General features: G+C 43.1%; 1 protein-coding gene across 1 annotated transcript in view; it reads right to left on the bottom strand.

The window, feature by feature from the left end:
• Window positions 1-13,380, bottom strand: part of LOC126543742 (neprilysin-11-like) — a 66,014-nt gene that overhangs the window by 30,049 nt on the left and 22,585 nt on the right. Inside the window, exons 4-5 of the mRNA XM_072285119.1 lie at window positions 10,145-10,267; window positions 8,582-8,698 (exon numbers count right to left, since the gene is read on the bottom strand). Coding sequence (XP_072141220.1) covers window positions 8,582-8,698; window positions 10,145-10,267 — 240 coding nt within the window. The remainder of the gene's footprint in view (window positions 1-8,581; window positions 8,699-10,144; window positions 10,268-13,380) is intronic.

Raw genomic sequence — 13,380 nt, 5'->3', positions numbered from 1 at the left:
GTAATTTCTCTCGTCGTATTCGAGTGCTGATTGCCGTGTTATAGTTTGTTAACGAAGCTTTCCCTCAAGTCTAAATATTTTAAGGCAGTTTTCCTAGCCTCTAAAGCCGCTCGAGTTCGCTCTTCTCCTTGAGCGGCCATTTTTCCTAGAAAGTATGCCTTCCAACTACTCCGCCCTTAAACTGGCTCTCTCAACTACTACACGCAGAGACAAAGCAACAGCGCGCGCATTAGATCCCATAGATGAGATGAATATTTACAATTAGTATTAGGGTTATAATTATATTCGAGTGCTGATTGCCGTGCTATCGTTTGCTAACGAAGCTTTCCCTCAAGTCTAAATATTTTAAGGCAGTTTGTCGTGTGCGTATCATGGCTACGCACGCTTATATCGCATTCCGTTTCTCTACCACGGGTGCGCTTTAAAACCATGGCGCTGCAGTTTTTTGCTTTTCTCTTCTTTCTTCTTCTCCGCCCTTAAACTGGCTCTCTCAACTACTACACGCAGAGACAAAGCAACAGCGCGCGCATTAGATCCCATAGATGAGATGAATATTTACAATTAGTATTAGGGTTATAATTATATTCGAGTGCTGATTGCCATGCTATCGTTTGCTAACGAAGCTTTCCCTCAAGTCTAAATATTTTAAGGCAGTTTGTCGTGTACGTATCATGGCTACGCACGCTTATATCGCATTCCGTTTCTCTACCACGGGTGCGCTTTAAAACCACGGCGCTGCAGTTTTTGCTTTTCTCTTCTTTCTTCTTCTCCGCCCTTAAACTGGCTCTCTTAACTGTACTACACGCAGAGACAAAGAAACAGCGCGCGCATGCGATCCCATAGATGAGATGAATATATATATATATATATATAGAAAACTATCAGTCATAGCTCTCGTAGTATAGCCCTCTGAGCCGTTTCCTTTTTTTTTTTTTTTCCGAAAGTAGTCCTATTAGGGTTATTATAATTACACGAAGGTATTTCGCCCTCATCAGCAGCAGTCCTTGGTATAGTTATTCTGGCGGCTAGCTTCCCACGCTATGCGTGCCGCCATCGCACCTGGTTAAGCTTTTCCTAGACGCTAGAGTTATGCTTTGTCCACGCAACCTTGAGCGATCGGAAAGCGCGTTTCCCCCTCTTGGACGGCGGAGAAGGGATGCTTCGTTCCGGCCGCGAAGCTCTCCACATCTCTGTAAGGTGCCTTGTGGATGTCTCGTGCTGAAGATGCCTTCTCGGTGAGCGCATATTTCACCCCTCATCTTTTAAGAGGTTCAATACATACAAGCATTTGTCTAGCAAACCAGATTTTTTTCAAGGGAATTTTCCACGTCTCAGTAATTTCTCTCGTCGTATTCGAGTGCTGATTGCCGTGTTATAGTTTGTTAACGAAGCTTTCCCTCAAGTCTAAATATTTTAAGGCAGTTTTCCTAGCCTCTAAAGCCGCTCGAGTTCGCTCTTCTCCTTGAGCGGCCATTTTTCCTAGAAAGTATGCCTTCCAACTACTCCGCCCTTAAACTGGCTCTCTCAACTACTACACGCAGAGACAAAGCAACAGCGCGCGCATTAGATCCCATAGATGAGATGAATATTTACAATTAGTATTAGGGTTATAATTAAATTCGAGTGCTGATTGCCGTGCTATCGTTTGCTAACGAAGCTTTCCCTCAAGTCTAAATATTTTAAGGCAGTTTGTCGTGTGCGTATCATGGCTACGCACGCTTATATCGCATTCCGTTTCTCTACCACGGGTGCGCTTTAAAACCACGGCGCTGCAGTTTTTTGCTTTTCTCTTCTTTCTTCTTCTCCGCCCTTAAACTGGCTCTCTCAACTACTACACGCAGAGACAAAGCAACAGCGCGCGCATTAGATCCCATAGATGAGATGAATATTTACAATTAGTATTAGGGTTATAATTATATTCGAGTGCTGATTGCCGTGCTATCGTTTGCTAACGAAGCTTTCCCTCAAGTCTAAATATTTTAAGGCAGTTTGTCGTGTGCGTATCATGGCTACGCACGCTTATATCGCATTCCGTTTCTCTACCACGGGTGCGCTTTAAAACCACGGCGCTGCAGTTTTTGCTTTTCTCTTCTTTCTTCTTCTCCGCCCTTAAACTGGCTCTCTTAACTGTACTACACGCAGAGACAAAGAAACAGCGCGCGCATGCGATCCCATAGATGAGATGAATATATATATATATATATAGAAAACTATCAGTCATAGCTCTCGTAGTATAGCCCTCTGAGCCGTTTCCTTTTTTTTTCCGAAAGTAGTCCTATTAGGGTTATTATAATTACACGAAGGTATTTCGCCCTCATCATCAGCAGTCCTTGGTATAGTTATTCTGGCGGCTAGCTTCCCACGCTATGCGTGCCGCCATCGCACCTGGTTAAGCTTTTCCTAGACGCTAGAGTTATGCTTTGTCCACGCAACCTTGAGCGATCGGAAAGCGCGTTTCCCCCTCTTGGACGGCGGAGAAGGGATGCTTCGTTCCGGCCGCGAAGCTCACCACATCTCTGTAAGGTGCCTTGTGGATGTCTCGTGCTGAAGATGCCCTCTCGGTGAGCGCATATTTCACCCCGCATCTTTTAAGAGGTTCAATACATACAAGCATTTGTCTAGCAAACCAGATTTTTTTCAAGGGAATTTTCCACGTCTCAGTAATTTCTCTCGTCGTATTCGAGTGCTGATTGCCGTGTTATAGTTTGTTAACGAAGCTTTCCCTCAAGTCTAAATATTTTAAGGCAGTTTTCCTAGCCTCTAAAGCCGCTCGAGTTCGCTCTTCTCCTTGAGCGGCCATTTTTCCTAGAAAGTATGCCTTCCAACTACTCCGCCCTTAAACTGGCTCTCTCAACTACTACACGCAGAGACAAAGCAACAGCGCGCGCATTAGATCCCATAGATGAGATGAATATTTACAATTAGTATTAGGGTTATAATTATATTCGAGTGCTGATTGCCGTGCTATCGTTTGCTAACGAAGCTTTCCCTCAAGTCTAAATATTTTAAGGCAGTTTGTCGTGTGCGTATCATGGCTACGCACGCTTATATCGCATTCCGTTTCTCTACCACGGGTGCGCTTTAAAACCACGGCGCTGCAGTTTTTTGCTTTTCTCTTCTTTCTTCTTCTCCGCCCTTAAACTGGCTCTCTTAACTACTACACACAGAACAAAGCAACATCGCGCGCATTAGATCCCATAGATGAGATGAATATTTACAATTAGTATTAGGGTTATAATTATATTCGAGTGCTGATTGCTGTGCTATCGTTTGTTACCGAAGCTTTCCCTCAAGTCTAAATATTTTAAGGCAGTTTGTCGTGTGCGTATCATGGCTACGCACGCTTATATCGCATTCCGTTTCTCTACCACGGGTGAGCTTTAAAACCACGGCGCTGCATTTTTGCTTTTCTTTTCTTTCTTCTTCTCCGCCCTTAAACTGGCTCTCTTAAATATACTACACGCAGAGACAAAGCAACAGCGCGCGCATGCGATCCCATAGATGAGATGAATATATATATATATATATATATATATATATATATATATATATATATATATAGAAAACTATCAGTCATAGCTCTCGTAGTATAGCCCTCTGGGCCGTTTCCTTTTTTTTTTTTTCTCGAAGGTAGTTTTATTAGGGTTATTATAATTACAGGAAGGTATTTCGCCCTCATCAGCAGCAGTCCTTGGTATAGTTATTCTGGCGGCTAGCTTCCCACGCTATGCGTGCCGCCATCGCACCTGGTTAAGCTTTTCCTAGACGCTAGAGTTATGCTTTGTCCGCGCAACCTTGAGCGATCGGAAAGCGCGTTTCCCCCTCTTGGCCGGCGGAGAGGGGAGGCTTCGTTCCGGCCGCGAAGCTCTCCACATCTCTGTAAGGTGCCTTGTGGATGTCTCGTGCTGACGATGCCCTCTCGGTGAGCGCATATTTCCCCCCCCTCATCTTTTAAGAGGTTCAATACATACAAGCATTTGTCTCGCAAACCAGATTTTTTTTCAAGGGAATTTTCCACGTATCAGTAATTTCTCTCGTCGTATCGCTGATTGCCGTGTTATAGTTTGTTAACGAAGCTTTCCCTCGAGTCTAAATATTTTAAGGCAGTTTTCCTAGCCTCTAAAGCCGCTCGAGTTCGCTCTTCTCCTCGAGCGGCTATTTTTCCTAGAAAGTATGCCTTCCAACTACTATCGCGGACAACATGAGTCTCTTTCCACGTAAGTGTGAGGCTCGGAGGAGGAGCTGTGGCGCTTGGAAGTAGCCTGGGGCCTGACGAACCAACCGACTGAGCTATCTTTCCGGGCAACATCGAAGGGTCACGAGTTCAAATCACCTGTTATGTTCCTTTTTTTTTTTCGCCCATTTTCTTTCTTTTTTTTTCTTTCTTTTAATGTCTTTTCCTTTATTTTATCACTGTACGGGAACCCTCCTAAAAAAAGAAAAAGAAAAGAAAGATATATATCTTCAAATATGTATGGCCTCACACTCACATGTGCAGGTCATAAATACCAGGTTCTCTAGCCGAGTGCCATCCATGCGGTATAACCGAGCTCAGATTGGTCCACCTTGACTGACCAAGTAGGGCACCACTGTAGGTTAAATGAGGCGTACAACTCCTGCGGGACCCGCCGTGGTTGCTCAGTGGTTATGGTGTTAGACTGCTGAGCACGAGGTCGCGGGATCGGACCCCGACCACGGCGGCCGCATTTCGATGGGGGCGAAATGCGAAAACACCCGTGTACTTAGAATTAAGTGCACGTTAAAGAACCCCAGGTGGTCGAAATTTTCGGAGTCCTCCACTACGGCGTGCATAATCAGAAAGTGGTTTTGTCACGTAAAACCCCATAAATTAATTTTTAATTTAACTCCTACGGGGACGGTAGAGTATCCGTCTCCAGTGCAAGAGCACCGTGATTCAAATCCCGGTGCCGCGCTATTCTCCACCGGAAAATACAAAAAAAAAAAACCGTGTGTTGAGGAAATTGCACAAACAGGCCTGGAGTGCGGCCTGATCCCGGTGACCAGAACCGGTAACGCACTCTCTCACCAGAGCAGAATTGGCCACCCTGGTGCAGTACTTGGCCACAACCTCCTATATGAATACAACAATCGAACCCCGGCCCTCAGTCCCCAGCAGCCGCGAAGCAACTGACCACGGCGGCGGTCAGATCTGTGACGCTGCAGAGGGTGCTAAGAATACCTGGCTCCGGACAGGCCGCCATTGGAATCTGAACCTGGCAACGTTTAACGTTAGAACGCTATCTAGTGAGGCGAGCCTAGCAGTGTTATTGGAGGAATTAGAGGGTAGTAAATGGGATATAATAGGGCTCAGTGAGGTTAGGAGGACAAAAGAAGCATATACAGTGCTAAAAAGCGGGCATGTACTGTGTTACCGGGGCTTAGCGGAGAGACGAGAACTAGGAGTCGGATTTCTGATTAATAAGGAAATAGCTGGTAACATACAGGAATTCTATAGCATTAACGAGAGGGTGGCATGTCTTGTTGTGAAACTTAATAAGAGGTACAAAATGAAGGTTGTACAGGTCTACGCTCCTACATCTAGTCATGATGACCAGGAAGTCGAAAGCTTTTATGAAGACGTAGAATCGGCGATGGGTAAAGTCAAAACAAAATACACTATACTGATGGGCGACTTCAATGCCAGGGTAGGCAAGAAGCAGGCTGGAGACAAGTCAGTGGGGGAATATGGCATAGGCTCTAGGAATAGCAGAGGAGAATTATTAGTAGAGTTTGCAGAACAGAATAATATGCGTATAATGAATACCTTTTTCCGCAAGCGGGTTAGCCGAAAGTGGACGTGGAGGAGCCCGAATGGTGAGACTAGAAATGAAATCGACTTCATACTCTGCGCGAACCCTGGCATCATTCAAGATGTAGACGTGCTCGGCAAGGTACGCTGCAGTGACCACAGGATGGTAAGAACTCGAATTAGCCTAGACTTGAGGAGGGAACGAAAGAAACTGGTACACAAGAAGCCAATCAATGAGTTAGCGGTAAGAGGGAAACTAGAGGAATTCCGGATCAAACTACAGAACAGGTATTCGGCTTTAACTCAGGAAGAGGACCTTAGTGTTGAAGCAATGAACGACAATCTCATGGGCATCATCAAGGAGTGCGCAATAGAAGTCGGTGGTAACGCCGTTAGACAGGAAACCAGTAAGCTATCGCAGGAGACGAAAGATCTGATCAAGAAACGCCAATGTATGAAAGCCTCTAATCCTACAGCTAGAATAGAACTGGCAGAACTTTCTAAGTTAATCAACAAGCGTAAGACAGCGGACATCAGGAACTATAATATGGATAGAATTGAACAGGCTCTCAGGAAAGGAGGAAGCCTAAAAACAGTGAAGAAGAAACTAGGAATAGGCAAGAATCAGATGTGTGCGTTAAGAGACAAAGCCGGCAATATCGTTACTAATATGGACGAGATAGTTGAAGTGGCTGAGGAGTTCTATAGAGATTTATACAGTACCAGTGGCACCCACGACGATAGTGGAAGAGAGAATAGCCTAGAGGAATTCGAAATCCCACAGGTAACGCCAGAAGAAGTAAAGAAAGCCTTAGGAGCTATGCAAAGGGGGAAGGCGGCTGGGGAGGATCAGGTAACAGCAGATTTGTTGAAGGATGGTGGTCAGATTGTTCTAGAGAAACTGGCCACCCTGTATACGCAATGCCTCATAACCTCGAGCTTACCGGAATCTTGGAAGAACGCTAACATAATCCTAATCCATAAGAAAGGGGACGCCAAAGACTTGAAAAATTATAGACCGATCAGCTTACTGTCCGTTGCCTACAAAGTATTTACTAAGGTAATCGCAAATAGAATCAGGAACACCTTAGACTTCTGTCAACCAAAGGACCAGGCAGGATTCCGTAAAGGCTACTCAACAATAGACCATATTCACACTATCAATCAAGTGATAGAGAAATGTGCAGAATATAACCAACCCTTATATATAGCTTTCATTGATTACGAGAAAGCGTTTGATTCAGTCGAAACCTCAGCAGTCATGGAGGCATTACGGAATCAGGGTGTAGATGAGCCATATGTAAAAATACTGGAAAATATCTATAGCGGCTCCACAGCCACCGTAGTCCTCCACAAAGAAAGCAACAAAATCCCTATAAAGAAAGGCGTCAGACAGGGAGATACGATATCTCCAATGCTATTCACAGCATGTTTACAGGAGGTATTCAGAGGCCTGGAGTGGGAAGAATTGGGGATAAAAGTTGATGGAGAATACCTTAGCAACTTGCGATTCGCTGATGATATTGCCTTGCTTAGTAACTCAGGAGACCAATTGCAATGCATGCTCACTGACCTGGAGAGGCAAAGCAGAAGGGTGGGTCTGAAAATTAATCTGCAGAAAACTAAAGTACTGTTTAACAGTCTCGGAAGAGAACAGCAGTTTACGATAGGTAGCGAAACACTGGAAGTGGTAAGGGAATACATCTACTTAGGGCAGGTAGTGACCACGGATCCGGATCATGAGACTGAAATAACCAGAAGAATAAGAATGGGTTGGGGTGCGTTTGGCAGGCATTCTCAAATCATGAACAGTAGGTTGCCACTATCCCTCAAAAGGAAAGTGTACAACAGCTGTGTGTTACCAGTACTCACATATGGGGCAGAAACCTGGAGGCTTACGAAAAGGGTTCTGCTGAAATTGAGAACGACGCAACGAGCTATGGAAAGAAGAATGATGGGTGTAACGTTAAGGGATAAGAAAAGAGCAGATTGGGTGAGGCAACAAACGCGGGTAAACGACATCTTAGTTGAAATCAAGAAAAAGAAATGGGCATGGGCCGGACATGTAATGAGGAGGGAAGATAACCGATGGTCACTAAGAGCTACGGACTGGATTCCAAGAGAAGGGAAGCGTAGCAGGGGGCGGCAGAAAGTTAGGTGGGCAGATGACATTAAGACGTTTGCAGGGACAACATGGCCACAATTAGTACATGACCGGGGCAGTTGGAGAAGTATGGGAGAGGCCTTTGCCCTGCAGTGGGCGTAACTAGGCTGATGATGATGATGATGATGATTAAGAGCGCAAAAGACTCGAATCCCTGGATGCATCAGTTGGATTCAGTAAGAGCTGGCACCGCTGCGACTTCTACCGGCACTTCATTCAAGGTGCTTCTCGGTTATATGCCGAAAATATTGCATGGAGTTGTGTTAATGGCTGTCATTTCGGCAATTATTATTAGCGGGACGCTAACAGCGCTAAGTTGTTCATGTTTCATATCAAGAGACTATAAAGCGCTGGCCCTGTGACTGTAGCTGTACGTGTTAAGGAACATCATCGACCACTGCAGCAAATGACGTGGGTCTCGGTTTTTGCCCCCATCAGCTATGAAATCACAAACGTTGCAAGCCTACAAATCACTCACAAATAAATGGCCAAGTTTAGGCATACTTAGGCTTTAAGTGAGTCATATTTCGCAGAGTTGTAATATGATGTCCGAAAATCCCAGTGACAAAAATAATCGCAGTACAAAAATACAGCGTTACGGCATTTTTACAGACAGGTGCAAATTTCAAAATTACTTCCTATCCCACCTTTTACACAGACGCAGTACAGCTTCCTCGCCATTATTCCAATGTTTGCATGATCGCCATCGGCACCACTTTCCATGCCTGGCTTCTGTATATGAGTATATTCTTCTTCTAGTATTCCTGCAAAACAAATTGGCATTTAGGAACTTTCTACATTCTGATTTAGTACTCCCTCGAAGACATTCATGACTGTCGCATTATACAATAGAGCTCTCAGTTTTCTTTAGTTTTTTTTTTGCGACTTTCTCTCGGCAGTAACGTGAACATCCATGCAATATTTCATGCGTCAAAATTTTTACGTGGAAATTCGCCCAGCTTGTACACAGTCCGAAAATCACTTTTATCATCTCTCATTATGAGAGTTACCTGAAAATGAGCATTTTCTTCAATATGGCCCCCCTTCCACTACCTCTGTGGAAGAGTAACTCTTCGTTTTTGCATGTTAAGTACTCACCACTTCTTTGATATCATATGCTACTTTTACGTCATCATGAAAAATTCCACGTTCTCCGAAACTTTCACACTTTTCATGAAAACCATCTCAAGTTTGAAATCCCCTCACAGGTGAAATTAGTGTCACGCAACTTTAGTAGGCATGTGAGGTGTTTATAACAAATGAAACTATTTCAATCTAGTATAGTCTTCGACAGTGATGTAAATAAATATACTGATATGTGCTCACCATTGACTACTGCCCCATCGGGTCTCATCGCTATTTCTCCCCAAGTTTCATTTCATCAATCCCAATAAGTTACATTGTGTGGGTTGCCTAAACCAAGACACCATGAACATCTGTGCCATTGACGAACACGTGTGTGAACTTCCCGAGCAGCTTGTTTTCATATCATGCGGTCACTCAAGTGTGAGCAATGTTTCAAAGCGATTCATCCATTAACAACAGCAGATATTTTCACCTACTCAATTAACTTAAAGATAATTTTCAAAGTTTTGAGTAACAAAAACAATGGAAACTTCACTTGTAAAGCGGGTAACCGCTACGGTTCTGCCGAAAAGGGCGGAACTATAGTATGCGGGCCATTGGCTCAAAATATTGATGTTATTTTTCTTTTTTTTCTCACCTTTCATGACCATCGCCTGCTACCTGCTTATTAAAATTGTTAAATGTGTCTATGTAAGCTCACTGAGGGAACATATTAGCGTTACACATGGATCATTTCTCTTATTCGTGTTAATTCTTTACTGTGGACATGTGCTTTGTGGGGACGTCTATTCATGCTGGGGAAGTAGGTGGAGCCCTCTTGCCGCGGTGGTGACAGGCTCAGTGTGTGTGCGTGCGTGTGCATGTGCGTGTGCGCGTGTGTGTCTGTGTGTGTGTGTGTGTCGCGGTCGTCAGTTTCCGGCCTCATAAATCTGACAGGCTATCTTTCAACAGAAAGCTACTCTGCGTGAAAAGCTCAATAGTGTATTTTTTTATTGAAGCGCTAGAAAGCAGCAGCTGCTATGCATTTCAAATTGCTTTTTTACACTTCACGAACTATACTAAAATAATCTTTGCAATTACTTGAACAATGCGTAGTTTTATTGTAACTTGCACTTTCCTCTTACCTTTCAGTTTTTGGTAGAGCAACGTCTTAAGAAAGTCGGGTGAAGTCCTGCGCGATTCTTCGTTCCCGCCATGGCACACATGTTTGTAGAAATTGTCGCATTCAGTAATTCGTGTTTTCACATCTGGCATCGTAGAGTAATGACGAAGACGTAAGGAGGGGCAAAATGAAATGACCAGCTATGTCAACCAGTTTACTATCACCTTCAGCTTTCATCATATTTTCAAACCCTTTACATCTCTGAAAGAATGTCAGTAGTAACCCTAGGTTTCAGATAAGCAGCATGCTTTTGTACAGTAAGTATTTCGTCCGTTCTTTCCGCATAAATGTTGATCCCAAAAGGTCCTATAAAAAGTGGTGTATACATAAACTACCGATTACGCGTTATTTGACAATTATCTGCACGTTTTGTGTTACTTGTTATTCATACAATAATTAGAAGAACAACAGTATTAACACAAGACGGTTCTTTGGCTTTAACTTCCACCTAAATGCCCGGAAAATGTTTCTACGGAAATTTAAAACGATGTTGCGCGAGTAAAAGCTACAAATAAATTAAATAGCCAGTTTCATTGAGAAAAAAAATATCGTCATAAATTTTTTTCAAGCTTGGACGATTTAAACATAGTGAAGACAAATTATTACTGTTCATGGAATTTGCAATCGCCCATTGCGATTTCAGACTGCCATGAACTAGGCTGTTGTATTTCTTTCTGTATACGCCATATCACAACCAAATCTTAGTGTTATTGAAGGATTGCGAGCATCTGCTTAGTAGTTTGCTACAACGCGTCCATCGTGTGATAACCACTTCAGTCTTTATATTGAGTTTCTTTCACAAATACCTTCTTAAATCTAGCTTTCCGTCCGCAGAAGCGCCCATCTTAACAACCATTCTTCATAACCCAACACAAACACATACACACACACACACACACACACACACACATATATATATATATATATATATATATATATATATATATATATATATATATATATATATATATATATATATATACATATATATATATATATATATATATTTGTAGAAATGAAGTGGCACACTAAAGAAAATTGCATGTTTAATGGTTGAACGTTTCGGCCGTGGCAGGGTCGAAACGTTACACCATTAAACATGCAATCGTTGTCTGTGGGCCCCTTCGTTTCTTCAACTACCTATGCATCGGACTTACAGAACTGTGCCTTAAATATATATATATATATATATATATATATATATATATATATATATATATATATATATACCGATGCAGGCGTTTAGAGTGGTTTAGAGTGGACGGAAGCTTTGCTTTGGAAGGACAACATTGCATCATTGCATACAAGTACCATGTCAAAATTTGAGCGTGCGAACTAACGCGTCTTTTTGTAACAACATTAGGGAGTTCTATATGTTGCCCGCACAAACGGCTATGCGTAGCCAAATGGGTTCTTGCTATCCAAAGCGCCACGCCCTGCTAGAATGTTTTTCTACCCATTCGACTTTTTATGTGTGCCTTTTCGCATTCTTGTGTGGACCCGCTAGTTTGCATCCCCAAATACTGGCTCGCAGTATGTAAAACTCCCTAGTGACTCGCAAGTTCTGTTATCACAAATTTATTCTCAGTGTAGTGAAGTGTAGTGTGACGACGCCTTGAAGCAACTACGTCGACTACTCACTTCGCCACCGATTCTTCGAAACTACGATCCTACAACATCTACAGAGGTACACACGGACGCCAGCGGCATTGGACTTGATGCAGTCCTCGCACAACGGAAAGACAACTATGACGAGTACGTCGGCGTATGCGAGCCGCACTTTAAAGAAGGCAGAAGCCAGCTACTCTGTCACAGAAAAGGAGTGCTTGGGCATTACTTGGGTTCTCGTCTTCTCCGTCCTCCTCTCACTACATCAGGAAATTTTCAAGACTATGCAATACAACGAATTGGCAGAATACCGAGGATTGATAGGATGCGTTGCATAGCTCTGTATTGCACAACCGAAGCGCTATTAGCGCGAGAGTGTGTGTAGACTTACGTTGTTATCCAAAATTTATCGCACAAACGAGAAGGGATCTGGCTTACAACGTTGAGATATCTCACTGAATGCATCCTTATTAGCATCATTATTTACGACGAAAGCTCATAGATCATGATCATGGATTATGATCTGTGGCAATTCATAGCTATCCCCATCCTTCTAATTAATGACAGTTCGGTTTTAGTAAGATGGCTACGTAAAGCTATTTCCTAAACGAGAAGCCTTCCAAAAAAGAAATTCATTTTATACATATTTAAAACTAAATATTGTGAACATACATATTCAAGGTAAAATATGTCGTTAAGAAACCTGTGAAAACTAATAACGGAATCGGCACACCGGCACGCAGCAGCTGTAGGTGAAAAATTCTCGGCAATGTTGACGACTCCGGAGTTTATCATGCATTAATGGTTACTTACTGTCTCTGCTTCGGTGTAATATTGCAGTTGGCATTCCTACAATACTTCATGCACTTTGCGATATGTGACTATGCTTCTACGCCTCAACCCGTTTCTCCCAACTAAACTTAGTGAGTAGTTCATGGTCTCATGCAGGTCAAAAGCATGGTATCAGAATCCTCCATGCGTGGAACATCGGGATGCTGTGCTGAGGGAACGGTATTAGAAACTAACCGTCCGAGTAACTTGGATCACTGCTATGTGACACTGGATACGTGCCACTTTTCAACGTACAGCTTTTACGTTAACGTGGCTCACTGGGTGCTTGCCGCTGACTACGGACCGCATTTAAATGAACCTCCTTGACGCCAATGTGGGTTACTGGGCATACACAGGCTGCTATCTGCAGCTCTTCAATGACAAAAAGAGAATCTTAATATTTCTATTGTGCTGGGTGGAATCGAACTCATCTCATATATATTCGGGTAATGTTATCAAAGTATTTATTTAGAGACGCGTCACGCACGCCACTCGCGGTGTCGCCGCAGGATCGAAAAATCCTAATGGTATCAAAGGGTGACAATATTTTTTATCTGTTTTTTATCGTCGTCCAAATGGCAATACAACGGCCTTCCTTGCATTTCTGGATAAGTTTTTGAGCTCGCCAAATAAAACTGGATCAAAGCTGGTTATACGTGGTGATGTGAACATCAACTTACTACACACATCACCGACACAGCAACACTTCCTTTTGATATTAGAGTCTGATGCTAGCAGTAACACTAATAATGAGCCCAC

This window comes from Dermacentor andersoni, chromosome 10, assembly GCF_023375885.2.
Source record: "Dermacentor andersoni chromosome 10, qqDerAnde1_hic_scaffold, whole genome shotgun sequence".
Taxonomy (NCBI): Eukaryota; Metazoa; Arthropoda; class Arachnida; order Ixodida; family Ixodidae; genus Dermacentor; species Dermacentor andersoni.
The sequence above is the reverse complement of the archived record's forward strand: the minus strand, read 5'-3'. Positions and strand labels throughout refer to the sequence as shown.